Here is a 26,999-nt window from a genome sequence, read left to right as displayed (position 1 = left end):
AACACACAACCCCCACACTCACCCCCAGCCTAAGCAAGGACCGCGAGCCGAGCCACCAAGGCAGCCCGGGGCGGATCTGGGCAGAGAGCAGCTGAGATGGCATTCCTCCGGCTTTCCTAGAGAGTCGTCTCCCCGCCCCAGAAGGCACACTTCCGCCGCCCTAGAGAGGCCACGGCGAAGTGGACCCAGAAGTGCACCCAGCCGGGCACCACCGCCATCCGGGGAGTAACGTGAAGGTTCCGGCGTCCGTTGGTAAGCGGCCGGGAGAGCGGGTGCACCAACGGGCGGCGGCGGGGCACGGTTGGCGGTGTCCCGGGCCCGAAGGCGATGCCGCCGCCCCAGGTGGGTTCTCGGGACCTCGGGGCCGTTTGGAGCGGTGCTGCCCCGGCAGCAGCAGCCTCCGTTTCCCCGAGAGACCCTCAAGCCCCGCCTCCGCCATTGTGACTCTTGGCGTCCTGACTTCTTAATGGAAAACTCAGCCCGTCGGCCCCGCGGTTAATCGTGCGGGTTGGTTTAAAAACAAAACAAAACAACAACAACAACAGCAAAAAAAAAAATCACAAAACACAAAACGGCGCCTGAGATAGAGAGTGCTCGGCAGCTTGGTCTGGTGGCTCAGGCCACAGATATCCCCGCCTCTGAGGGAGCCGAGGGCATTAAGACCGGGAACCTGGGCAGCTTAACGACCCCTCCCTTTAAAAGTTAAAACTAATAACAATAGTTAAAAAGAAGAGATAATGTTCTAGAAGACGGAAGGACGCGTTCTGAAATTACGCTTTGATACGTCCTTTGGGGTGGGGTGGGGTGGGAGGGAAGAAGTGCTCACAGCCCCAACCCCGAATTTTCTGTGGCTTCTGGTATCTGTTAATGATTAGGTTTTTTTTTTTTTTGAAGCATTTCGTGGCATCGGAGTTGCTGGAGAGGGAGAGGGACAAACGATGGAAACGAACTGACGGGGGAACCCCATTTTGCTTCTAGCTTGACTCCATTTTGTGAGTTTCCACTTAACTGCTCTCCAACCGGGCTGAGTTTCGTTCCCAACCAGACAGACGTCCAGCGCCAGGAAGTCATTGTTCTAATCTCAGCTAAGCTTTGGAGACCTGTGTTGTAGAAACTCTGAAACTTCTGCCTCCGGTTCTGCCCCTGGTGTAATGCAGTTGGGGTGGGTCTTCGGCTTCCGGAGGCGCTACCTACACTGCCTCTCTCGGGTGGAGGATCTGGCTGTGATAGACCCACTGGCCTCGGACTCCTAGAAATCCTCCTGTTTTTTGCTTCCTGAGTGCTGGGATTAAAGGTGTGTGTGTGTTTGCATGCATGCATGCGGCAGGGAGTGTGTGGGGGTCACAATGACTGGGGCACCCCTCGCTGCTGTGTTGGTTCCTGGGGTCCAACGAAGGTTCAGCTGGGCTGCCGTCCTGACACTAAACCTTACGCGGTAGGCCCACTAGCAAGCGGATAACCATGTGTAAGGACTCAGGCATTGCGCTGGCCTGCCCAGTCACCTGGCGGAATGCACTCAGGCGGTACCCTGGCCAGCCCAGGGTTCCTTTAAAATCTCGCTTTCCCGCCGTTCCCCTGGGGCAGACAGGACTTTTCCTGCCTCCCTCTTCTCTTCTGTCCTCTCTCCTTGTCTCTTTACCTCTTTTCTCTTTCCTCCCGCCCCTCCCCTTTCTAATAAAACTCACTAAGCTCTGTCTGCCTGGCGTGTGTGTGTCACCTGCCTTGGTCACCCTCGCCTGCCGTGGGATCCACAAAGGATCCCCATGCGCTTTATCCTAACAGCCGTACCATTAAGACCTTGATGAAAAAACAATTTTTAAATTTATTTTAGTGTGTAAGTGTTTTGTCTGCATGTGTGTCTAACCACCATGTGTGTGCCTGGTGCCTGTGGAAGCTAGAAGAGGGTGTCTGATCCCCTAGGACTGTAGTTACAGACAGTGGTGAGCTCCCAGGTGGGTGCAAGGATTTGAACTAGGGTCCTCTGGAAGGAGCAGCCAGTGACCTTAACCACGGAGCCGTCTCTCCAGCCCCCAAGGTCTTGACTTTTTTGAAGTATTTCATTATTTGCAATTTTAGAATATTCTTGTATCTGATGTTTTCTTGTTCTTAGGTAAGGCTGATGTGTCCTTGTTACTGACATTTGTCAAATTTCACCCAGGACTACACAAAGAAACCCTGTCTCAACAACAACAAAAAAGTAAACAAACCAAACCATTCACTTCTCGGTTAGCATTGTGCCTATATTGATGAGTATTGTGTTTCTCTCATTTTCTTGTACATTTCTTACTGTGAGGAAGATTGCCCTCTCCTTGCTTCATTGCTTTTGAGAGAGTCTCACCTATCCCTGGCTGGCCTGGAACCTGCTCTGTTGTCACAGAGATTTGCCTGCCCCCGTCTCCTAAATGATGGGGCTAAAGGCAGGGGTGCCACGATGTGACTTGTCTGTCCTTGCGTTTTAACGTTTGGCCAGTTATGTCAGTGCGCACCTCTGACCCCACTTCATTCTTGGTTTGTTTGAGACAGGGTCTTATGTAGTCAGCCCAAGCTGCCCCTGATTCCTCCACTTCCCAAGTGCTGGGATAATAGACATTCCTTGTCATGCCTGGCCTGCTTAAATTATCTTTTGTCTTAAAATTTAATTTGCTCTGTGTGTGTGTGTGTGTGTGTGTGTGTGTGTCTGACGTGTTTTTATGGGTGTGAAGTTAGTTCCCCCACCTTTATGTGGGTTCTGGGGTGGAACTCAGGCTGCTGGTGTGGCAAGTACTCTTACCTGCTGGACTACCTGCTCCTGCTCTGCTTAAGTACATAGCTTTGTTGTTTGCTGATTTCTCATATTGCAAAACACTTGTATTTTCTGTGTCCAGCTTGACATCAATTGCTTCAGGGCCCCGGTTCCTATTTATTGGATATTAGAACCCAGGTTGTCACCATCTTATTCTAGATTTATTTGTGTGTGTGAGGGTATGCAAATGTGTATGTGTGGTTATTCATGCTTACATGTACATACAGAATCCAAAAGAAGAGCAGTCCCTTAGAGCTGGAGTTAATAGGCAATTTGCATGACACTTGACTTGTTATATAGGTGCTCGGATCAGAACCTCAGTCCTCATAATTTCATAGCAATTTCTCCAGTCCTGTATAATTTTACCACTTAATATTGTTACATCAATATCAATATTATGCAAATAATTTTAAACATGTAACTAAAATAGTCCATGAAGGCTCTACTTTCTACAAATTTTGTCTTCCAGTAGCATTATAGGTTAGGACCAAGCCTTCAGTATATAGGCCTGTGGAGGACATTAATAGTCCAAACTGAGGCCAGGCACTGGTGGCTCAAGCCTTTAGTCCCAGTGAGCGGGAGGTAGAGGCAGGCAGATCTCTGGTCTACAGAGCTAGTTCCAGGACAGTTAGGGCTGTTATACAAACAGCCTCCAAAACCAAAAACAAATCCAAACTGTATACTTGGGTAGCTGAGGCAGGAGAATCATGAATTTGAGGCTGAAGCCAGTTAAGCCATATAGCAAAATGCTGTCTCAAAAATAGGAAGAAGGGAGAAAGTAAAGATTCAAACTATAGTATGTGAATTCTCAAGCTTTTTTTTTTTTTGGCTGTTGGTCTGTTATATTTCCATATATGCTTACTTTCCCTTAATCTATACGTTTGTTTCAATACCACAATGACTTTCTTCCTGAAGCTATAAATCTTGAAATCAAGTAGACTGGGCTGAGGAGATGACTTAGTGGGTAAAGGCACCTGAGTTTGGTCCTTGAAACCTATATGATAGAGAGTATGGACTCCTGTAAGTAGTCCTCCAGCCTCTTCATACATAAGCACCCAGACATAAAATAAAAACAATGAATTCAGGTAATTTTTTTTAGCTAATCTAATCCCTTTGCCTTTCAGTATAAATTGTAGTATCATTATGACATCTCTTCTGCCAAACATCTTTCTTTTCTTTCTCCCAGTGGTTCTGGGGACTAAATCCAGGGACAATTGCTACCATTGAGTCACAGCCTCACCTCCTCTCCCTTCCATCTTCCTGAGATTTTGCTACAAATTGAACTAAATATCAATGTGAGAATTGATAGCTTTTCATGCCATGTCTCCCAATACAGGAATATGGGTATGGTGTGTCTGTCTACTTACTTAGATGTTCTTTTTCATCAGCTGCTTGCGTTTTCTAGCCTTATGCATCTTAACTGTATTCAGGGATACTTTATTAGCTTTCCACCCTAGTCTCAGTCTGTGTCTCAGACAGTACTCATGCACATGTCTTCTCACACGTGAGAAGTGATGTCTCACAGATGATCCCCACCTATAGGACCTAGCTGCATCATGTGTGGTGGGCACCATTCTCTTTATCTGTTTTATTCTGAACAGGAATGTTGGTTATTTCAATCTCTTACCAGTGACTTCTGATGACCTAGCAAATAGCATTGTGCACTGCTGTGCTGAGAAGATACTCCCAGGGATACAGCAGTGATTCAGTCAAAGCAGCAGACTTGTTTTGTGTTTATCTGGGTGACCCTGGACAAGAGTGATGCCTCCAGGCAGGTGTTATGCTGCCCGCTCAGCTCAGGCTTCAAGGAAACAAGCACACCTTCGTACGGTAAAGAAGGAAGAGGAGGATGATGCCTATACTTTGGTGCGGACTTCCAGGCCACAGACACTTAACCGCCCTGGCCAGGAGCTATTCCGTCAGCTCTTTAGGCAGCTTCGCTACCATGAGTCTTCTGGGCCCCTAGAAACTCTGAGCCGGCTCCAGGAGCTCTGCCGCTGGTGGATGAGGCCTGACGTTCTTTCCAAAGCACAGATGCTGGAGCTGCTGGTACTGGAGCAGTTCCTGAGCATCCTGCCTGGAGAACTCCGGACATGGGTGCAGCTCCATTGCCCTGAGAGTGGTGCAGAGGTTGTGGCTCTGCTGGAAGAGTTGCAGAGGGATCATCATGGAATACCACTGAAGGTAGGTGATGCACGTGAGCTCTGCCTGCCCTTTCAGAGATGAGAAATGTGAGCTTGAGAAATGTAGGAAAACCTCCCCTTGTTAGTTTTCTTAACACCTGAGTATTTGAGAACCGGACTCTGATCATGAACCATTTAGCAAGGAGCTCTTTCCGCTTTACACAGGAATAACACGTCTAGGATAGGATCAGCAGGTATTAATAAATCATAAAATTACCTTAAGGAGCTGGGCAGTGGTGGTGCATGCCTTTAATCCCAGCATGCAGGAGGCAGAGGCAGGTGGATGTCTGTGAGTTTGAGACCAGCCTGGTCTACAGAGCGAATTCCAGGATAGCCAGGGCTGTTACGCAGAGAAACCCTATCTTGAAAACAGACAAAAATCATGAAATTAGCTTATGGATACAGTGGTTTATATTATAGAAAGTCCAGCTCCACGGTTGTCTTAGTTAGGGTTTCTGTTGCTGTGAAGAGACACCTTGAGCCATGTCAACACTTAACAAAGAAAAACATTTATTTGGGGCTGGCTTACAGTTTCAGAGGTTTAGTCTATTATCATGGCCATGGCAGAGCATGGTGTTGTGCAGGCAGACACAGTGCTGCCGAAGGAGCTGAGAGTTCTACGTCTGAATCCATAGGCATCAGGAAAGTGACAATGACGTACTTCCTCCAACAGTGCCATTTCTATTCCAATAATGCTACATCTCCTAATAGTTCCACTCCCTATGGGCCTATGGGGGCTGTTCTTATTCAGACCACCACGTAACATTCCCTGGCTGCCATAGGCTTGTAGCCGTATCACAATACAGAATGCATTTAGTCCACTTCAAAAGTCCCTATAGTCTTTGACAATTTCAAACTTGTGTACAAGTTCAAAGTCTCTTCTGAGACTCTTGCAGTCTCTTAACTGTAGTCCCCAAAAAATCAAAAAACATCACATACTTTTAACATAATGGCACCAGGATATACATTGTAATTCTAAAAGGGAGCGTAGTGAGGTAATACTGGACCAAACCAATTGGGCAAACTCCAAACTGCCTTTCAATGTCTGATGTCAAAACACTCTTCAAATCTACAACTCCTTTCAGCTTTGTTGACTGCAACACACTTCTTTCTTGGGCTGGTTCCACTCCCAGCTAACTGCTTGTGTGTATTCCATGACTCTGGCATCTCCAACATCTTGAGGTCCCCAAGGTGATCCAGGCTTCACCCTAACAGCTTCATATAATGGCCTTTTTAGACCTCCATTCAGGGATACCCTTGACACATGCCTGGCCTCAGTAGTTTTCCTTAGTTATAGATGACGATTCCATAACCCCTTGTATCCTTGACTTTAAACCCAGAACCATGTGGCCGAAGCTGCCAAGTTCTGTTGCTTACTGGGGATGGAACATGGCTCCCTCATTCAATTACATCTTCATCAGCTTTCTGTTCTCCATGGTTTTCTTCACTGCTTAAGCTTGGCTGTCACGAAACTTGATCCGTAGACCAGGTTGGCCTCAAACTCAGAGATCTGCCCGCCTCTGCCTCCCTAGTGCTAGGATTAAAGGTGTGTACCACCACCGCCCGGCTGTTTATCTCTTTGAATACAGGATTTAGCTCCTCTTCCTGGTGTCCCCTTTCTTCGTGAACTGTACGTTTTGTATTTTCCCTTGCTCAGCTTGCTCCTTTTCATTATAGATCTTCATAAGAGTGAACACTAATAACCACAGGACAGCCAGGCGGTGGTGGCGCATGCCTTTAATCCCAGCACTCGGGAGGCAGAGGCAGGCGAATCTCTGTGAGTTCGAGGCCGGTCTGGACCGACAGCCTCCAAAACAATACAGAGAAACCCTGTCTCGTAAAAAATCAAAAACAAAAACAAAAAAATAATAACCACAGGACAGAGTCAATACTAGGTTGTTTTGAGATTCCTCCGATACCTGAATTAATCCAAAACTCTTCACTTTAGCCTCAGGCAAACTTTTTGGGCAAGGGCAAAAACTCGCCACATTCTTTGGTAAAATATCACAAGAACAATTGAAGGCAAGGATGTAATCATATCACTAGATGATAAATGGGTCTTTATTGGGGACAATAACACAGAAAAATACAAAGAACTGCCAGAGCGTTTCCCTGCTCTTCCTACCAGATCCACTGACTCCTACCAGATCTGCTGACCCAACCGAAAGAGTGCACCAAGGAAAGCCACACCTCAAGCTCCTTTCTTTCCGCTTCCGTCCCCTGAGGCCACACACGAATTATTTTCCTCTGAAACATCTTTACACAGGCCACCACTGTCTTCCATTCTTCTGCTAGTATGGCCCATTAAATACCACTTAAAGCGTCCACCTCCTTTTCTAATCCAAAATCTCCAATCCACATTCCTGCCTTTCTCAGATACTGATACCAGCATCTGTCTTTGAAAGGTTTCTGTTGCTATGAAGAGACACCATGGCCGTGTCAACTCCTATAAAGAAAAACACTTAATTGGGGCTGACTTATGCTTTTAGGGGTTTATCATGGTCATGGTGGGAAGCATGGCGGCATGCAGGCAGACGTGCCAGTGCAGAAGGAGCTGATTTGGTTTAAGACTAACCGTAGCCTTGTAGAATGGAAGGGGCAGAGGGAGAAACTGAAAGAGTCAGGAATCTTGAAACCTGAATGGAAGAACACAAAAGAGAAGTCTGCATGTAGTAATATGTTTCCTTTTCAGAGGGCTTTTGGGGGCATCCCTGGGCTGGAAAATTGGAAGACCTCAAGTTTAAGCTTTGTCATATAGCTTAATATTCTTAGACATATTGTTGTGGACCCCTCCTCCTAGCCCCCAGGGAAGATCAAAATGTGTGACTAGCAAAAATGGCAGAGTCACAGCCAGGCGTTGGTGGCGCACGCCTTTAATCCCAGCACTCGGGAGGCAGAGGCAGGCGGATCTCTGTGAGTTCAAGACTAGCCTGGACTACCAAGCGAGTTCCAGGACAGCCTCCAAAGCCACAGAGAAACCCTGTCTCAAAAAAAAAAAAAATGGCAGAGTCACACTGGTGTTTGCAAAGCACCTGCCTAGTCACTCTTCTATTGCTGTTGGAGAGACATCGTGACCAAGGCAGCTCTTATAAAGGGTTTAACTGGGGCCTGGCTTACAGTTTCAGGGGTTTAGAACATTATCATCATGGTGGGGAGCATGGTGGCGTGCAGGGCAGGTGCTGAGCTGGGGTGGGCTTTTGAAACCTCAAAGCCCTCCCCCAGTACCGTACTTCTCCTTTTAGTCCTTTCAGATAGTGCCACTCCGTGGTGACTAAGCTTTTAAGTATATGAACTTAAGTTCTTGAGTTGTTTTTCTCCTGGGGTTTTTTTGGTTTTGTTTTGTTTTTTATTTTTTTGATACTGGCACTTGGTAAGACAAATTTCATCTGAGATACCAAAATGGAGTCATCATAGTCAATCTTTCACAACCTCAGTTTATTGAGAAAGAAATACAAAAATTATCTGATCATGAGGATTTGTTCAGTATCTGTTTGAAGGCTTTGTGATGTGCTTTGTGCTAATTCCTAGTGTAGGGAAGCAGAACTGACCGTGTCCCTGGCCTGCCAGCAAAGTGTGTTTTCTTCTTATTCCTTTTGCACTCAGGAAACTGGTCTTTGCCTTTTGAGATTTTGTTTGTTTGGCTGGTTTTGAGGCAGGGTGTCTACATATCCCTGGCTGTCCTGGAACTCTGTAGATTAGGTTGGCATCGAATTCCCGTAGTTCTCCTTGCTGTTGCTGGGATTAAAGGTGTGTGTCACCACATCTAGTGTTGGGGGTCCCTCGAATTGAGGAGGGGCCCCCAAGCTGGATTCATCACCCCAAGAATCAAGAGTCCATGCGCCAATTGATGCAACAAGCAAGAGGCTTTAATTAGGCATCTGCAGATGGGCCTCTCAGTCAGCTTTTAGACCAATTGGCCCCGAGGTTCAGTTACAATCAGCTTTTAAAGACAAAAACCACAAGCCTTTGGGAGGGGTCCCTATCTTGTGACGGGGGGTACGTGACCGCTGACCAGGGGAAGTAGATGTCCTCCTGACCTACACGTTGTAAATTCCTCAGACCTTGGTATGAGTTAATCATCTCTCCCTAAGTAAATGGTGTTATCATCTCCTTGTTTCCCATGAATCTTGTTTGCCCATCTCTGACGCCCTGGTCAGTTCTTCACAGGTGGTCAGCAGCCCAGAATTTGGCCTTTTGTGGGTTTATAGCCCTTCTGCAATTAAGGTTGCTAAACCATACATTCCATTCTGTGGTTTGGCCAGTTCCTGGAATGAGGCCCTTTGTTCACTTCCTGAGTTCTTTAGTGGGGTGGCCTCCTTGTTTAAGCTTATATTTTATTTCTATAAATTCGAGGTCTTTCACTGGCACCTTTTGAGCTTTTTAAAAAAATACAATTTTTTAGGCTTTCAATTTTTATTGAAATAAAACATGAGCCTATATGCATAATTCATGCATTGAAAATTGCTAATGTTTCTGGTTAATTTCTCAAGCTTATTGCAAAAAATCAAGTAACATTTGATCATAGTCTACAAGTAGTAAATGGTGTAATACATCATCATAAGTAATGCTTATTAAAACAAAACATTTCTGTCTTTTTAAAAATTAGAAAGTGCATTTGTCATTTTTACCAAAAACAATAGGATGTTCAGAGGGACCTGATAGTAATTTACAAAATGATGTAAGGAGAGCATGGCTTGGTTATGATTAGCTCATTTAGGGCTACATGTACGGTTTTAGTCTTTGTCCTCTGTTCAGTGGCCTCAGTCTAAGGCTTGTTCACATCAGTGTAGAAAAAGTGCCAGGAAGACTGCTCTAAGTTAATTACCTGGAGCCTTCTGTACTCTCTTCTTCATTAAGGAAAGCCTTGTCACGGAGACAGAGCAGCTTGAAGTACAAGGACAAAGGCCTCCTTGCAAAATTAACATTGTCTTTCTGATGGTGATAACTGTTTTGTCAGGGTTATAGTTTGAAAGCTAGGCCATTGCACATTTCTGGATCTCTACTGTAAACCATTGCTCATTTTACTCCCGTTCGTTTCTCAGCTGTAGGCCAGGGGTAGGAAACAACGGGAAGGTTTCACTGTGGCATGTGAGGATTTCTATTACTAACTTGCCAAGTGTACCCTTATGATAAGTGGAATCTTACAGACTCTCCATGATGGCGGGAGGCCATGGAGTGAAAGGTTTCTCTCTTGTCTTTCTCTTTGGGTCCCTTCTGCCAGGAAATGATGAAAGGGCCTGAGTTTGCTTTCTGAAACTTATGGGAATGTTCTCATACTGTTTTCTTGTTGGCAGGACCCATGCCTTGCTCAGAACCCTGATGTGCATTGGATAGGCACTGGAGCTCTGCAGTCTGCACAGATATGGTCCCCGCGCAAGAACAATTCTGCTCTAGAGGACCATTTGGAGCCTCCACATAAAATAGGAGTTTGTAACTTCCTGCATGGACCATATGGTACTCACTGCCTAGACAGTAGCTTTATGTTACATCTCCTGTGTTTCCAGTACTGTTGCTTTGCTACCATCTATTGTCTCACAAGAATCTTTTGTCACCTAGTACTGTGTTCTCTTGAACACCTCTCTGATTCATGTCTGGTTGGCTTCTTCCGTTGCCCCTACACTCTTCCTTTTCCCTTCCCAATAGAAACTGAGGACATGTCTGTGCATCTTAAATAGCAGTCTGTCTGCTTGTGGGTCCAGGAGTCCTCTAGGAGTGAGGAGAGTGGGCTTCTTGGGTGTGTAGAGCTGGACAACTCTCTTGTGGTTGTTTTCTCCTTCAGATTCTCCTACTGTCTCACTGCCTACCCATTTCCAGACAGAAGAGAGCACAGGATACCAGGTAACGACCAGCAAGCCTTTGGTAACCCAGCTCTAGGTGAGTCGGCTTTGGCTCTTTCTTGGTGTTTCAAGCATTGCTGCTGTATGGGTAGTGCAGCTTTCTTCATCCTGGGTTGTCATTTGACTTCATATTCAGACACCAGAGCTTTCTGCTGGGTGATAGTCATTTACCTTTGCCAGATTTATCTGGTATTAATTAACTCTGTCAGGCCCATGATCAACTCTAAGTAATGGTTTTTATTTTATCTTTTTCAGGAAGCTTTGACTTTCCAGGATGTGGAGGTGATCTTCTCTCAGGAAGAGTGGAGACTCTTAGGCGCAGCTCAGCGCAATCTTTATCGGGATGTTATGCTGGAGAATTACAGGAATGTGGTTTCTGTTGGTGAGTCTTCAGCATCCGTAGCAACCTCCACTTTTGCCTTTTTTTTTTAATTATTAAAAAAAATCATTTATGTGCATGGATGTGCATGCTTATAGGTGCTTGACTGCCACAGATAACTAGTGAGGGTGGTTTCTGTCCACCATGTGGTTCCTGTGACTCACACTGCGGCTGAGCTTGGTAGCAGGTGCCTTAAGTCACTGAGCCACCTTCACTGGTCCTTGTTTTTTATTATAACATGTAGAAGTGGATCTAGCCTTAGATTCTGGCTCTGCAACCACCAGCCTTATTACTTAACCCATTACTAAACTATCCGTCTTGAACAATAGAGATTGTGATGTCTGTCGTGTGGGCTAATTGGAAAGACTGAGGCCGATTTCAGCATTTAAACTTGGTTAACTGACTTAGCCCGCTGAGTCGTTGTGTGCTTCTCACCTTTGCAGAATACTTGTTGTTTGGTTTATTATTTTTATTTTATGTGTGCAGGTGTTTTTTTTTGTTGTTGTTGTTGTTGTTGTTTTTACGAGACAGGGTTTCTCTGTATTGTTTTGGAGGCTGTCGGTCAAGCCTGGCCTCGAACTCACAGAGATCCGCCTGCCTCTGCCTCCCGAGTGCTGGGATTAAAGGCATGCGCCATCGCCGCCCGGCTGTGCAGGTGTTTTGTCTGTACACCACCTGCATATTGTGCCCATGAAAGTGAGAAGAGTGTTTCAGATCTCTTGGAACTGGAGTTAGAGATGGTTGTGAGCCACCACGTGGATACTGGGAACTGAACCAGATCCTCTGGATGAGCAGCTAGTGCCCTTTAATGGATGAGGCGTCTTTCCAGTCCCTGCCTCTGGAGAGTCCTTAAAGCCCCTTTGCCTGTGATTTTTTTCAGCCTCTCTTCTCTATTTATGGCAGCAGTTCTCAACCTGTGGGTTGTGACACCTTTGGTAAACCTGTCTTCAAAAATATTTTCGTCATGCTTTGCAACGGTAGCAAAATTATAGTTAAAAGTGGCAGTGACAATAATGTTCTGACTGAAGGTTCCCACAACAGAGGAACTGAACTAGCGGCCACAGCATTAGGAGGGTTGAAAACTACCGCCTCAGAGCTATCAGAAACTGACTGGCCGGGCGTCCTGCCTAGCTTCTTCCATTTGCTTTCCTGGCCTTCCCTCCTCCCGTTCTGTGTGGCCTGTCTTTCTTCCCATCGCATTCCCTTCTTTCCTGCAGTGGGGTCGTCTCCCAAACCTGCTCTGATTTCCTGGTTGGAAGCAAGGAAGCCATTGGCCGTGAATATCTGCACAGCTCAGCCTAAGACGGATTCAGGAACTGCCCCTGAAGGTGAGTTCTGTAAAATCCATCATGTCCTGCTCCTCTTAAATTTACTCTTTTCTTTCATATGATGAAATACATCACTGGGAACAAACTCCAGCAACTGCTGGGCGTTACTAACGGGTGTCAGGGCCCTGGGCTTCTTCCCTCTTGCTTGGCCTATGGTAGGCTGTCTCTTTCCAGCCTTTCCTAGCATCTCAGTATTAGTTCTTGCTCATTGCAGGGCTTCCCTGTTCTCTTTTCCACTCAGTTATAATGTTCCTTATTTCTGTGTCTGCACCAACTTGTGCGTTACCTGTGCTCACCCATCCTATTCTTGGGAGCGTCCATCCCATTCTGGATCTTGTCCGCTGTGTGATTCTTTCTGTGACAAGCTTGATATCCAGTTCTTTCGGTCAGGCCCTTCTTGGAGCCTTACATCTTAGCTTTGGGATCTTTCATGCAATGGTCCTGTGCCATGATTTTCTCTACTGGCTTGCTAGTAATATTCTTCCTTGGCTCTTTTAACTGTCCTCCTGGATTTGATTTCTGTGTCTCTGTACCCGCTATATCTGGCCCTTCTTCTCCCCTTTCCTGCTTTTTGAGATAATTTTCATGGCTTTGTCATAATCTTGACTCTTGTAAAAAGGTGATGACAGTCAGGCAAGATTCTTGCTACCAAGAACCGTATTTTGTAGCTTCTTGTTATCTTCATTAGTTGTAAGTATGGGGGGAAAATACATTTTCTTGGTTTTTTGTTTGTTTTTTCCTCCAGGAGGTAAACTCCAAATTAAGTCACACAAGTTCGTCTTGAAGCAGGACCCTACAGAATACACAGAAAGCTTTACTGTGCCATCAGTATGTCCTGAGGCAAGTGTTTCTGAGGGAACAGGGGTCATAGAATCTTCTGAAGAGAAAAATGGGCTACAGAAGCCCTGTGGAAGCCCCATACGAGTGAAAGAGATGAAGGAAGGAACTGACCTCAGGAACAAGACAGGAAGAGACTCTGAAGTATTGGGCAGCAGTGATACTATTGATGTAAAACACGTTAAGTGTGTGAGTGTTTCTAAGAAAAAGCAATCCTTTAAACATGGCCGTGATAGACGCTTCAGAAAAAGATCACGCCATTATAACAGGAGACGTGGACTCAGAGATACAGTTGAGAGATTTGGTGTCTACCAGAGTATTCATATGAGACTAAAAGAGAACGAAAAGGACACAGGTAAGAAGAACTTCATCCTTCGTTCTCATCACCAACAGGACCAGAGTAGTGTTCATACTGTGAGGATCTATAGGTGCCATGACTGTGGGAAGACCTTTGGTAAACGCTCCCATCTTGAAGACCATCGGAGGTGCCATTTTGAACAGAAACTGTTTAAATGCAGGGTGTGTGAGAAAGCCTTCAAGTGGCGTTCAAACTGTGTGCGGCATGAGAAAATTCACTCTGGAGTGAAGCCTTACAAATGCGGTACATGTGAGAAAACATTCCAACGTCTGTCAGCCTGCCGTATACACCAGGAAACCCATTCTAAAAAGAAATTTGAATCCAGTCAGTCCAAAGAAGCTCTCACCAGCAGCGTGGATCCCAATCATTTGCCAGACAAGGGTGAGGAGAAACACTTGGACTGCAGGCATTGTGGGAAATCCTTCAGCTGTAAGTCCTATGTTCTTGAACACCAAAGGATCCACACACAGGAGAAACCTTATAAATGTAACAGATGTAGGAAAACCTTTCGGTGGCAGTCAAACTTTTCTCGTCATAAGAGATTGCACCTGAAACAAGAGTTCTGTAAGCAAGAGAAGGGTCGAGAAGACTCCAAGCAGAATAGTAATCAGTCTCAGCATTGTGGGAAAACTTTTACTGAAAAGAAATCACTCATTGAGCGCCAGAGGATTCACACAGGGGAGAAGCCATACCAATGTAGTGAGTGTGGGAAAGCATTTACCTATAGGTCATCTTATATTATTCATATGAAGAAACATGCTACCCAAAGACAACCTGCTGGCCAGAGCACAGCGTCTCACATCCCTCAGAGCAGTCTCGATACAGAAGAGCCTCACGAATGCCAGTCCTGTGGCAAAATGTTCCGAATTCACTCATTCCTTGTCGTTCATCAGAGAATTCACACCAGAGAGAAGCCCTATAAGTGCAGTGAGTGTGGAAAAGCCTTCCGGTGGAGCTCCAACCTCTCCCGACACGAGAGGCAACACACTTTGCAGCAGCAGTATGAGTACCATGAAAGTAAAGAGACTTCAAATTCAGAATCAGAACTCCTCACTGGTAAGAAGCTCTTTTGGTGTCTTGAATGTGGGAAAAGCTTTACACGTAAAAGAAGCCTTTTAGATCATAAGGGAATACACAGTGGAGAGAAACGCTTTAAGTGCAACCTGTGTGAAAAATCTTTTGATAGAAACTATCGTCTTGTTAATCATCAGAGGATCCATGCTACAGAGAGGCCTTTTCAGTCTCAGTGGCACGATAAAGATCTCGTTGGGATACATGTCCGTTCTGTTGACCAGAGAAGACACAGCAGAGTACTGCAGTTGGAACGCAGCCTGCATTCAGATAATTCTGGCTTATCTTCCTGTCAGAATGCAAGATTAAATATTCAGGAATTAAAACTGAGTGGAAAGAAGCCCCATAAAGAGTGTGAGAACCCTTCTGACAAGAGCTCTAGGTTCATTGCACTCCAGAATGTACCCACTAAGAGGGGCTGCCACAAATGTAATATTTGTGGGAAAACATTTGGCAAACATTCACATCTCATTAGCCACAGGAGATTTCACACCAGAGAGAGGCCCTTCAAATGCAAAGTGTGTGGGAAGACCTTCAGATGGTCTTCCAATTTGGCTCGCCATATGAAAAACCATGTCAATTAGCCTGGGGTCTCTGGTGACAGTGTGGGATGGGGCATAGTTCCTGGTTACATTTCTAGAGAACTTGTAGGCACTGGAGAAAACCTTTGCAAAGGTCTAGTCCCGTCTGTTTTGGGGGTTCTTGGTGCGGAACCTTTAAAAGCTCAGGGACTCCTCAGTCTACCTGTTAACAAGTGGTGCTGGAGATCACTGCCCTCTGGGGCCTTGTAGATGTCATGGCCCCTCGTAGCCCAGTACTGACAGCCAGGACTCCCTGTGTAGCTCTTGCTGGGACTGGAAAGTGTGTCTCTGTGGCCTAGTAAGGTGTGTCTGCTCTGTCCTGACTTCTGCATGTACCAGACACACACATGGTTCACAGACATACATGCAAGCAAACTACTCGTAAGAAATAGCATTCGAAAAATAGTATGAGCACTGAAAGTCTTTATTTTACAACTGCCTCTCTGAAGATATCTAGTTCTGCCAAGTCAGGGGTGGAGCTTTATTTTAAGTGAGCCTTGACCAGACAAGTTGGGGATACTTTTAAAACAGGCCTTGAGTCAAGCACTAGATGAAAGTCATACTCAAAAGTACACGACTGCTGGGTAGCACAGACCTCTGTCGACATGGTCTTTCCACTGCCTGAGGAGCCAAAGCTGTGGATGGGGAGACGGATGGGCTGAGACCGTCTTGGAGGCGTGGGTGTCAGATGATCTCTTGTTCACCTGATCAGTGTGGTCAGTTCCATCCTAACTGAAGATTGTCAGACCAATGTGCAGAGAAGAAACCATATGGGCTGTCTAGCAATCTCTTACAAAAGTTACTTTTTGAAAGCTCAAGTGTGAAATGGGTGAAGCAACTGTGATTCAGACTCCTTTGTAAGTGGAAATTAAGACAGATTGCCAGGCTACTTGGGAAGTATTGAGAAATTGTGAGTTTACCCATTGAGTCCCTTCTAGGATTGATGTGAAGAGTGATGGGTGTGAGTCAGCGCGCTGCAGCACGGTTTAGATGGGGGACTGGCGGAATCCTATTTACCATCAGCAGGACCGTGCAGAAGCTGTTTGTTTGGTGCTTCGGAAAGAATATGAAACTTGGTGTGTGGGTACATACCTGTAATCCTGTTGTGGGGTGCTGATGCAAGAGGACCAAAAGTTCAAAGCCACTGGAGGATAAAGAACAAGACCCTGTCTGAAAACAATGACTGTAGAAGAGTAATATCCTCCAATTCAGAAAACTACACTAAGAGTTGCAGAAGTTATATGTAATATACTGCTTATATGACTCTTAAGCATATTGGAAGTGGGCACATCACTTTGGTCTGGGTTTCATTAGTTAAGCGGGATGGAGTACTAACCTCATAGGGTGGTGGTGGGGCAGTATTGAAATGCATGTATAACGTTGAGACTAGTGTCTGTTGTGTAAACATTCCTGCTGTATAATAGTTAATATAATAGCAAAGTTTTCTGTGGATTCAAAAGACATGAAATAAGAGTGTAAAATTATGAAATGGAATGATATGTACTAAGCATTGCTCCGTTGTCTTTGGGTATGAGGTGAAATCAGTATGAATACATGGGGCTTCACTTGTGTTTCTAAAGATTGATACAAACACATCCTAAAGTTATGATTTAACAGGATTACTATGTTGGATTCTTTCAACTGCTAAAGTATATGAAAATAAAAAGTTAACGGTGGCCTCTGATATCTGTGTAATGATTTCTATCCTGAGGCCTCAGCTCTCCACTGACTTGCAGTGCTGCTACTCAAATGGTCAACCTCATAGCTCCCTTCCCCCACCCCTTTTTTATGAGATAGGGTCTCTGGCTGTCTTGGAACTCACTATGTAAGCCAGGCTGGCTTTGAACTCAGAGATCCTCTGCCTCTGCAAGTGCTGTGATGTATGTGCAATCATTTATTTGCATTCCCCTCTCAAACACCTCCCCTCCCCCGTGCAATCAAGACTCTTCAGCTGGGAGGTAGTCCTCTGTATTGCTCCCTGGTGCTGTTGTCCATTCAAAGGCTGTGGTGTTGTAGTGTGGAAATACCTCTTACCTTCTGAGAGACTAGAACTTCTGCTGTACCTCACTGCCATATATACCCTGTATAATAATATACCCTACGGTCACTTAAAACTGCTTTCCCACTGTGTGCTAAGTCTGTTTAACCTGCCTTTTACATTCTTACTTTCTTTTGGTTTTTCAAGACAGGGTTTCTCTGGCTATTGTCAGAGATCCACTTGCCTCTGCCTCCCAGTGCTGGGAGTAAAGGCATGGCCTACCACTCCTCAGCTATATTTAACCTGCCTTTAAATTAAGATAACCGTGTAAAAACCAGCTTTACTTGCCTTGGCAATCATCTTTTACAACCTAAGCTAATATATAGAAATTATGTATGCCTGTGATCCGGAAAGCAATGCATGTATGTTTCTTTGTGTATTATGGTAACAAATGTTAGTAGGTTGAAAGCAACCTTATATAATAATCTTCGGTAAATGCTGGAAACACCATACAGACATTATTTGAAAAGTTAATGTTTGCTTTTTTTCTTAGTGTTTCTGGGTCAGGTAAAGCTTAATCTCATGTAAATTCTGTAAGGATTTATGTAAAGTGTCTCTCATCCTTTCCCCATGTGAAACTCTCTGTGCTGCTCAACAAAAGATTGCAAAACCCTTTCTTAGAAACACACACAAGGACAGACTGTCACAGGACAGCATTTCAGCAGGCATGGGCTCAGACTTTACAATAGACAGGTGACAGATGGCAGAGACGGAAGCAGAGAGTTTTCACTCCTGCTGACACCGATGCATTTGGGGTACTCTGAGGTTATTACTAATGTGTCTCAGGGGACTCTAAAGACTTCTCCCAGATTGTCTGGTCTTCTCGTAAGCAGACAGAGCAGTCTGTGCCTGTTTTCTGATGAGGATCCTCAGCAGAGATAGTGACAATGGCACTCGGTACTAAGAGGGCCCCTGAGGGCTGCAGAGCAGCTGGAGCAGAAGCAAGTAGGGAAAAGGTGGTGAATGTATGGAAGCGTGCAGAGGTGTGGGGTGGGGAGGTGAGCGGCCAGGACTAAACACTGCAGCTGGAAGAGTCCCTGGGAGCTGTCACACTATGAAGGTAAAGGATCCCACACTGAAACTCGGGAGCTGTGACACTAGCTGTTTGTGTAGAGCTAAGTGGACTTGCCACCAAATGCCAGCTCCTGCTCAGAGCAGAGGGTTTCACTAGCTGCCAAATGCTGGGCCTCCAAGCAATGGGAATCCAAAGTTGTAACTCTAACCTCAGCACTAGAGCTTGGAGCGGTAAGTTGAATTCCCAAGGCCCGGGGTTCTAAGTCTCCAAGTTTATGAGCCCATCTCGTAAAGGTCTTGAGAACCAAGGACTCCACGCTAGAGTTGTTACTACTTCCTCACCTGTGACTCCCAAGTGGGACAAAAGGAGCCCAGCCAGCTCTTAGGAGACCTGAAGGTATATGATGAAATCAAAGAAGAAATTTGGGGTCCATTGTTAAAAAGCTAAGAGTAGCTATCAGTTTTGTGTGATGGCTGTATTGGGGACCCGAATCTAAGTTATACCGAGTCAGTTGAATGCCAGAACTTACTTGTGATACTCTAAAGCGAGGATGTCCAACTGTCTGCCTTCTTTGGTTTCCACTGTGAAAAGTTGTCTTGGGCTACATGTAAAATGCCAATGAAGGCTGATGAGTAAAGCCCTCTGCCTTTCCTCCCGTTTTAGGAATGGCCTTGTGCTAGACCACTGTTGACTCAAGACCACTATTGCCAATGGGGAAGTTGCCATGGAGGCCGCTGAGTGGCAAACATCTGGGGGCATAGAGTAATGTGATTAAGGTGCACACTTGTGAACCCAACTGGTGGACATCACTAGGCAAGAAAGAGGAGAAAATTGCCAAGTGGGGAGGGGGTCTGTGCTGGATGTAAGCTAACCGGCCATATTCTTGCTTGGTTATACATTTATGTTCTGGAAGAGAAGCCACGTGTTGGACTGCCAGAAAGCAAGAGCTACGGAACACCAAGACAATGCCAGAGTCATCTCCAGGGGTTGGGAACATCCGGAACAGTACCAGAGAGGCTGAGAGCAGTGGTGTGTGCTCTCCAGGAGGAATCAGGCCTGGCCAGGATAGAATGCTTTACATAACAAAGACCAGGTTGCTAGGAACACCCAGCTTCTAGTATTATCCCCACTCTGGGAAGCTATCTGCACAGACTTGGCTACCATAACCTTCCATCAGGTGAGCTTTAAACCTGGAACTCCTGCAGGTCAGCCTTGTAGGCCTGGGAGGGTGGGGTGGGGTGGACGGGAGGGCTCCTGTGCCTGTGCAAGCAGAGCCTCCCAAAGAATGCAGGAGTCAATGCTGCCGGCTGGCCTGGGTGACACCTCAAGTAGAGCATGGTTTCAGAAGACCTTAGCTGCTCTGTCCACTCTAAAGCATTGCTAAGCTCTCTGCAGAGTCTCCTAGAGCTTCCTGTTGCTACTACAACAATTGCTGATTTACTTCCTGTTATTATAGGTCTTGAACTCCTGATCCTCCTGCCTCCACCTCAAAGTGCTGAGTCACAACTGCGTGTCCCCACGCCTGGCCCTCCCTCACTTTATTGATAGCTGTCTCCCTCTGACGGTTTCTACTTAGCCCCTTCCATGTTCAATTTAGGAACAGCCAGTCAAATCATTCTCTTGTTTAGACTATTATCAGGAGCCCACCAGAGAAGACCAATCAGTTAGTTTACAGCCAACTGAAAGTCTTGATTCCAGCTGGCTGGGATTACACTCAGGTATCTGGGACCTGAGTGCAGCTCGTAGCTAGAGCAAGGGGTTTTTAAATGCAAAAACCACCTCCTGTTATTTTGCTTGACAGCTGCAGGGGGAAGTTTTGCACAAGCAAGCAGTTTAACAAAAAACTAAGATAAGCAGTTAGTTGGAGGCGTTTCTGCACAAGCAGGCAGTTTAACAGCAGCGAAGATACATTAGATGGGGTTTCTTGACCTCAGGTTCCTAGAACAGAGTTGGGTCATTTTCCACAGGACTTTCCACCAAGGAGATCAGATTCTACTGAAAAACCTAAAATGGCCGCAGCAAACGGAGGGACCTCTCTCTGCCTTACCCTGTCACCTGCTTCTGCATCTCTGAATCAGAGCAAAATTGCTCTTTAGGGCTCAAATGATAAGATTGAGCCACCTAGATAATGCATGAGACCTGTGCTTTGTAAGGTCCAAAACGCAATTCTGCTCCGAAGTTGTTCTGCCATGGAAGGAACGAAATCCCAGGTTCCAAGTGTATGGTCATTTTTTGATGTATCTCTTTGCTGATTATACATGATCTTAGAAAACTTAGCAAAAGCAATTTGATGGTGTGTGTGTGTGTGTGTGTGTGTGTGTGTGTGTGTGTGTGTGTGTCTTACTGGGTAGCCTTGAACTCACTGTGTAGTCCAGGTCAGCCTCAACTCCAGCCTCATCTCTTGGAGTGGTTGAATTCTAGAGGCCATGCCACTCTGTTTTTGTCTTCTCTGTATACCTTATTTTTCATGCCAAATGGTTTCAAGCAATAGTCACTTAATCATTGTTGCTTTCCTTATAGAATGAACTTAAAGAATGGTCACCAGCCTGTTCAAAGAATATACTAGTATTGAGTAGAAAATATCAGAAGTTTAATCATTTACCTTCCACTGAAATTGTTGGCGTACATACGTCGATATTTGACCTGGGTCAGGGACACAGATACCGTATGCTTAATACACACTTGCCCTTCATTATTCGTGGGATCAGCACCAGGACGCCAGCAGACACCGAGCCAGCAGGTGCTCACAGCCCTACCATAAAACGGGATTGTATTTAGATGCAGCGTATCCTCATCTTCCCACACACCATCTCTAACGGCAGGGCAAACGCTGAAGCAGTGGCTATGCTGAACTGTTCAGGGAGTCACAGCACGAAAAAAGTCTGCATCCATTACATCCACATGTCTTAGTGTTGTGCCCAGACTCTGAGCCCCCAAAACCACCAACATACCCTATCTGAAGCAAATGCAGAGTCTTTTTTAATTTACTAGTTAATTGGAATTAACTTGGCTCCCTACGTCCATCTGGCGCAATGGGTGGTGTAGGAGGGACCCTGAGCAGCAGTGGGGCAGGGCATATATTGGGGTAGAGGAAGGGGAGTGTGTGTGTGTGTGGGGGTCTGCTAGTTGCATAGCAACAGTCTCAGGATTGGTGCACCTCTGGGCTTGAGCAACCTGTCCTGAGTTGATTGGTCAGCTGCAGCTGCAGAAAGGTTGCTATGCCTGGAGGCCATCCCAGGGTGGTTGCTATGCTCTGTGTTCCACTATTATCAGTAAAGCATGTCCAGTGCCAGCTAACTTCTGATTGGTTCCTTGCTACATGGAGGGTATCTGGCTTCCTAGTTATTAGGGCACGGTCAAGAGCTCAGCACAGGCTGCTGAGTCAGGGGCCTTTGTCTTGCTGGGACTTTTCTGCAGCCTGTCACGGCTGCCAAAGCAGGCGGCTGGGTGAGGGTCTGGGCCCTTCAATAGTTAGGCTTCTAGTGCTGTGATAATCACCATGACCAAAAGCAACTTGGGGAGGAGAGGATGTATTTCGGTTTATATCTGAGGTCACGCTCTCACTGGGGGAAGTCTGTGGAAATTCAAGGTAGGGACCTCCAAGTAGGGAACTGAAGCAGAGGCCATGGAGGGGCGTTGCTTACTGGCTACACCCCAGAGCCCTTCCACATCAATCACTAATCAAGAAAATGAATCTGAGCATGGTGGTACAGACCCAGCATTCGGGAGGAAGAGGCAGGAGGATCTGAAGTTGGAGGGCACAGCCTGGCCTACACAGTGAGTTGGTTCCAGGACGGCCGAGGATACAGAGAGCGAGACCCTGTCCCGAAAAAAGAAAAAAAATCAGAAAAGACTATTTAAAAATTAAGAGCTGTCACTTGCGCCTCCTGATCTAGTTTTCTCCCCTTTAGATATGTCTAGGAGTCAGCTTGCGCAGGAGATGAAATCTCTAGATTCTTTTGTCTGGATAAATGAGATCACTGGAGAAGTCTTCCTCCCTCCAGGGGAGGAGACCACACTTGCAGCCTCCGGAGAGAAGCCTCGTCGGGCCAAGTCGGGGTCCGGGTGTGGGAGCGCGCCCCGCCCGGTGGCGACGGCTGCACACAGACCGGTATCCCCAGCGAACCCCGAGGCTGCGGGGAAAGACCCCGGGGCAGGAAACTACTTTCTCCCCGACTCGGCCGCGCCCCGCATCTTGCCCCCACCAGGGAGCGCTCTGCCGGCGCAGCGCCACCCGGGAGGCTCCGCTCCACCCGCGACGATGCCTCCGGCCAGCCCTTCTCCGCCCTGGGCTCTGCCCTGCCAGCTGAGGACCGGAAACAACCGGTTTTCCTTCTGAGCTAGGGAGTGCGGGTCCGGCCTCTGCACGAAGCACCAGGCCAAGCGGCCGCGTGTCTACACCCGCAGCGCTCTGGGAAGATCCCACCAGTCCCACCCCGAGAAGCACAGGTTTTACTGGAACCCGCAAAAACGCTTTCAGTGCCAATACAAGCTTTTCTGAGATTTTTTTTTTTTTTACAGACCGAGGTTCTGGTGCTGGAGTCATCTGCGGGACAGAAGCACGCCTCGAGCGGGGCGAGAACAGGCCAGGGCGAGCGGCCACGCTCGCTTTCCTGGACAGCACTTGCAAGGGAAAAGGGCTGAAGCCTGCTCCTGGGCTAGCGCAGGTGCTGTGCCTAGGACAAGTCCCCCTGTCAGAGCTCGTTCTAGGCTCCACGAGGGCCTAAAGGTGGAGCCACAGGGTGTTATGTGGCTCCCGTGCACCCAGGAGTACCAGCCCTCCACCCCCAAGGTTGGGAACAGCCTCAGCGGAGTGCGGGTGGTGTGGAAAGGCAGAGTCCAGGAGCCGTGCAAAGCCGCAGGGCGAGCTGGGGCAGGAGCCTCCCCACAGAGAAGCTGAGCTGCAGTCACAAGGGGTCCTCGAGCAGGGAGGGTAGTTCCATGGTGGGGAGGCGGTGCAGGTGGGTGCTGTGGGTGGACTCAGGTTGTTAGGGTTTGAATCCGAAGCGGTTTGGAATGATTGCTCTCTCAGGACGCTGCTAGTTAGACGGGTGTGGAATCTTTAGCGGGCGGGATCTAGCTGGATTGGAAGTAGCTCGGTAGGGACGGAACTTTGAAAAGATAACAAGAGGCCCAAGGGTGAGATGTTACAGGAACCCGAGGGGACAGGTAGTCTGAGTAGGGAGAGGCACTGTTCTGCCCGGTCCACAAGACCCCCAGAGAGACCACCACTCGGAGCCGACTCACCAAACGCAAGCACAAGGTTTCTTTATTGGACTCAAGCCTAGGCAGGGACCTCGTCCAGCAACTGGAGGCAGCCGTCGAAGGAAGGAGCCTTGTAAGAGGGGGTGATAAAGGCAAAGAGCTCAGAATAGGGTGACGGGCACGGTCCGCAGCTGATTGGCTGCAGAGTCCAGGCCGACTGGGGACTTTGCAGGGTTATCTCTTGTGCCATTTGTTCCCGTAAGAGTTGTTTCTCAACTTTTCGGGTTGGTTGCCCTGGGGTCAGGGCCATTTGTCCCCCCTCCCGCCTGTCGGGGCTGTTTGCAGTTATCTCCCCTTCCTGCCCGGCTATACTGCCCTCAGTGGAGAACCTCTGGCTGCTGTGTGCTCAGTGCTTGGGCCCCAGGAGGGAACTGGCTTTGGCCCTTCACCTCACGTGCCCACTTCTCAAAGCCTTCCTCTCGCTCATGAACTCAGAGGCTGCTTACGGGTAAAAGGCAGGAAGAAGGGCTTTGGCGGCCCATGCTGGAACAGTCCTGTAGTTACGGCTTAGCCCCAGCTCTCCTTGAGGGGGCAGCTCAGCTGTGCTCAGAGCTCAGGTCTCTTTGGAGTCCATTTTATTTTGTACCAGAGGGTTCACCTGTGGTGAGGGGAGCACAAATATCCTGGGGTCACTTCTAACAATCTCCTACAACTCCTAGTTGTGAAACTTTAACAGGGAAACAAGAAAAACTGCTATATGGTCAACAAGGTATTGTTTATTATGTAACAGTTTGAAGACAAATCCAACGCAATACACTTCCTGTGTTAGTTGATGTTACAAGTGGCACAATCAATTTTCCAAAAAACATATCGCCCCCAACCCCAAGACAGGGTTTCTCTGTGTAACAGCTCTAGCTGTCCTGGAACTTGCTTTGCAGACCAGTCTGGCCTTGAACTCACAGGGATTCACCTGCCTCTGCCTCCCGAGTGCTGGGATTAGAGGCGTGCGCCACTGAACCCAACTTGAGGACCCTTTCTTATGGAGAGTATTTACAGCCACATTGTCAAATAAGCATGGGTCAGAAGCAATAATGGCACAAACACTAGGTTCTTGTTTTGAACACACAATTGAACTGTTTAAACAACTGATTTTTTAAAAATAAAAATCCAAAACATGAACAACTGACTGTAACGTCCGTCTCCTTTGTTCTGATGCACCATGGGAAAAACTCAGGAGGACCTCCTCAGGGGAAAAGTGCTGTGCAGAATGAGAGAGAGAGAGAGACACAGAGAGAGAGAGACAGAGACAGAGAGAGAGAGAGACAGAGACAGAGAGACAGACAGACAGACAGACAGACAGACAGACAGACAGACAGAGACTGCTCTGAATAGACAGCTGTGTAGGAAACATCTGAGATCACAGGAGGCCACAGGCTTTACCTGGACCAGAGCTGAAGAAATAACAATAGCTTTTAGAAGGAGCTTCTGGCTTGATGACGATAATAAATCTTACTCATTCTTGGTACTAGGGATGGAACCCGGGGCCTCTGCCTACCAAGCACATGATCTACAGATATTTTGATTGGTTGAAGAAATCATGTATTTAAATAAACTAGTATCAAACAGTGTTGATAGCATATATTCAATAGGGTTTTTTTAAAAAAAATCTTTCTCGATGTGTGGTGGTAGTGGTGACACATGCCTTTAGTTACAGACTCAGGAAGTAGAGGCAGGAGGATCTCTGTGAGTTCCAGGCCAGCCTGGTATACAGAGCGAGTACCAGGACAGCCAGGGCTACACAGAGAAACCCTGTCTCAAAAACAAAAACAAACAACCAAAAGAAAACTTTCTCAAACAAAACATGGTTATTTAATTTTTGCTACTCTTATCAATCATCTGTTTTGGACACAACTGTCCATTACTGGCTACAGAGTGTGTGTGTCTATGAGACTTAACTATGAAGATGCACGTTCAACTGTGTTGGATGTAAAATGAGTTCTAGTACTAAAGAGCTATACTAAATGAGGCCAATTTTTATGCACACACATCCACTCATATAAAAATATATGACTTAACAGAACTCTCTATTACATATCTTTAAAATAGGGTTTTTTTCTAAGCATCTTTTTTGCCTAGCCATCAGCATCATAAAACTAGGGGATAAAACCTTTGAAAGATAAGTTTCTTAGCATAAAATCACCACAAAGAAAAGCTCACCCCACTTTTAGAGCAGCAGTCAGGAACTGTGTTCTAACATGTGAACACTAATACTATATCAAACTGAATTTAAATACATTCAACAGTTTCTCACTTCTCCAGAAAATAAAACAGCCATCTGTGTTACTTCATGGCTTCACAGCCATCTGTGTTACTTCATGGCTTCTCCTTCCTTCCAGTTCCATGGGATGCACAGGTCTCCATCCTGCATCACAGAGTAAAAATGGGACACACAGAGGTGCATCCCGTGCAGATAAGGCAGTGACTGTTCTAGAAGTCTCTTACAACAGTCCACCATTTGTCTACTAGAAATGCTGGGCTCTTTATATAACTTCTCCAGGGAAAACTTCTTTGTTGAAGCCTGAATCAACTCGTTTTCAATAACTTTTAACCTATTAAATAAAAAAAATTGTCACAAGCTATTACTAAATGAGACAAAGCATATATTCTTAAACATTGGGGTGATGGCATAGTGTCCATACAAGGCAGTCATGGGAAAGTCATGACAAGAGTTACCATGTGCCCGGTACTGGCTGATTACTTCTACATAAAACTCTCAAAGTACTTAATCTTTTTAGCATTAGTGAGGTGAAAATACTACTACTTTATTCCTAATTTCCAAACATTTATTATTATTTTTTTTAGATTTATTTATTTATTATGTATACAGTGTTCTGCCTGCAGACCAGAAGAGGGCACCAGATCTCATTACAGATGGCTGTGAGCCACCACACGGTTGCTGGGAATTGAACTCAGGACCTCTGGAAGAACAGGCAGTGCTCTTAAGAGCTGAGCCATCTCTCCAGCCCTACATTTATTATTTTTAATGTGTACTGACATTTTGTCTGCATGGATGTCTGTGCACCACCTATGTGCTCCGTGTCCTCGGAAACCAGAATAGGGTGTTGGATTCCTGGAACTGGAGTTACAAATTGTCATGAGGCACTGAGTGGGTGCTGGAAATCGAACCTGTGTCCTGTGGAAGAGCAGTCAGTGCTCTTAACAGCTGAGCCATCTCTCCAGTCCAATAGTACATAGTTTAAAAAGTTTTCACACACTTCCCCTAGCCACTAATAGCGAAGAAAAAACTATGAGGATAAATCCTTACTAGGATGTTGAGATCAGGCTGTACCCAGCAGCCCTGAGCTGTTTCTCCCTTCCTGCTCAC

At 46.4% G+C, this 26,999-nt stretch overlaps 2 protein-coding genes across 8 annotated transcripts in view; one reads left to right on the top strand and one right to left on the bottom strand.

Moving 5' to 3' along the window:
• Positions 1-15: 15 nt before the first annotated feature.
• LOC101834045 (zinc finger protein 445) lies at positions 16-24,793 on the top strand. Of its 2 annotated transcripts, none has more exons than XM_040740179.1 (8): positions 16-252; positions 895-1,294; positions 4,413-4,966; positions 10,260-10,419; positions 10,745-10,803; positions 11,058-11,184; positions 12,399-12,509; positions 22,931-24,793. In XM_040740179.1, the coding sequence occupies exons 3-8, from the start codon at positions 4,544-4,546 to the stop codon at positions 23,134-23,136; spliced, it is 1,086 nt and encodes a 361-aa protein (XP_040596113.1). In that variant the 5' UTR covers positions 16-252; positions 895-1,294; positions 4,413-4,543; the 3' UTR covers positions 23,137-24,793. The 2 variants fall into 2 exon arrangements, with proteins under 2 accessions (XP_040596113.1, XP_012977642.1); XM_013122188.3 differs by lacking the exon at positions 22,931-24,793 and adding an exon at positions 13,255-17,040.
• The window catches only part of Tcaim (T cell activation inhibitor, mitochondrial), a 34,096-nt gene continuing 31,467 nt past the window's right edge, over positions 24,371-26,999 (bottom strand). For all 6 annotated transcript variants that reach the window (XM_013122197.3, XM_013122198.3, XM_013122196.3 and 3 more), the window contains one exon: positions 24,371-26,223. In XM_013122197.3, the coding sequence (XP_012977651.1) occupies positions 25,983-26,223 (241 nt within the window). In that variant the 3' untranslated portion in view covers positions 24,371-25,982. The remainder of the gene's footprint in view (positions 26,224-26,999) is intronic.

This window comes from Mesocricetus auratus, unplaced genomic scaffold (assembly GCF_017639785.1).
Source record: "Mesocricetus auratus isolate SY011 unplaced genomic scaffold, BCM_Maur_2.0 Super-Scaffold_100691, whole genome shotgun sequence".
NCBI classification, from domain to species: domain Eukaryota; kingdom Metazoa; phylum Chordata; class Mammalia; order Rodentia; family Cricetidae; genus Mesocricetus; species Mesocricetus auratus.
The sequence above is the reverse complement of the archived record's forward strand: the minus strand, read 5'-3'. Positions and strand labels throughout refer to the sequence as shown.

What these genes read in the sequence shown, in the direction of transcription:
- LOC101834045 (XM_013122188.3), top strand. Translation starts at nt 4,544, where the DNA reads ATGCCTCCAGGCAGGTGTTATGCTGCCCGCTCAGCTCAGGCTTCAAGG. An exon ending in CAGGAATGTGGTTTCTGTTG is followed by an intron (nt 11,185 to 12,398) that starts GTGAGTCTTCAG and finishes TCTTTCCTGCAG; the next exon opens with TGGGGTCGTCTCCCAAACCT. An exon ending in TTCAGGAACTGCCCCTGAAG is followed by an intron (nt 12,510 to 13,254) that starts GTGAGTTCTGTA and finishes TTTTTCCTCCAG; the next exon opens with GAGGTAAACTCCAAATTAAG.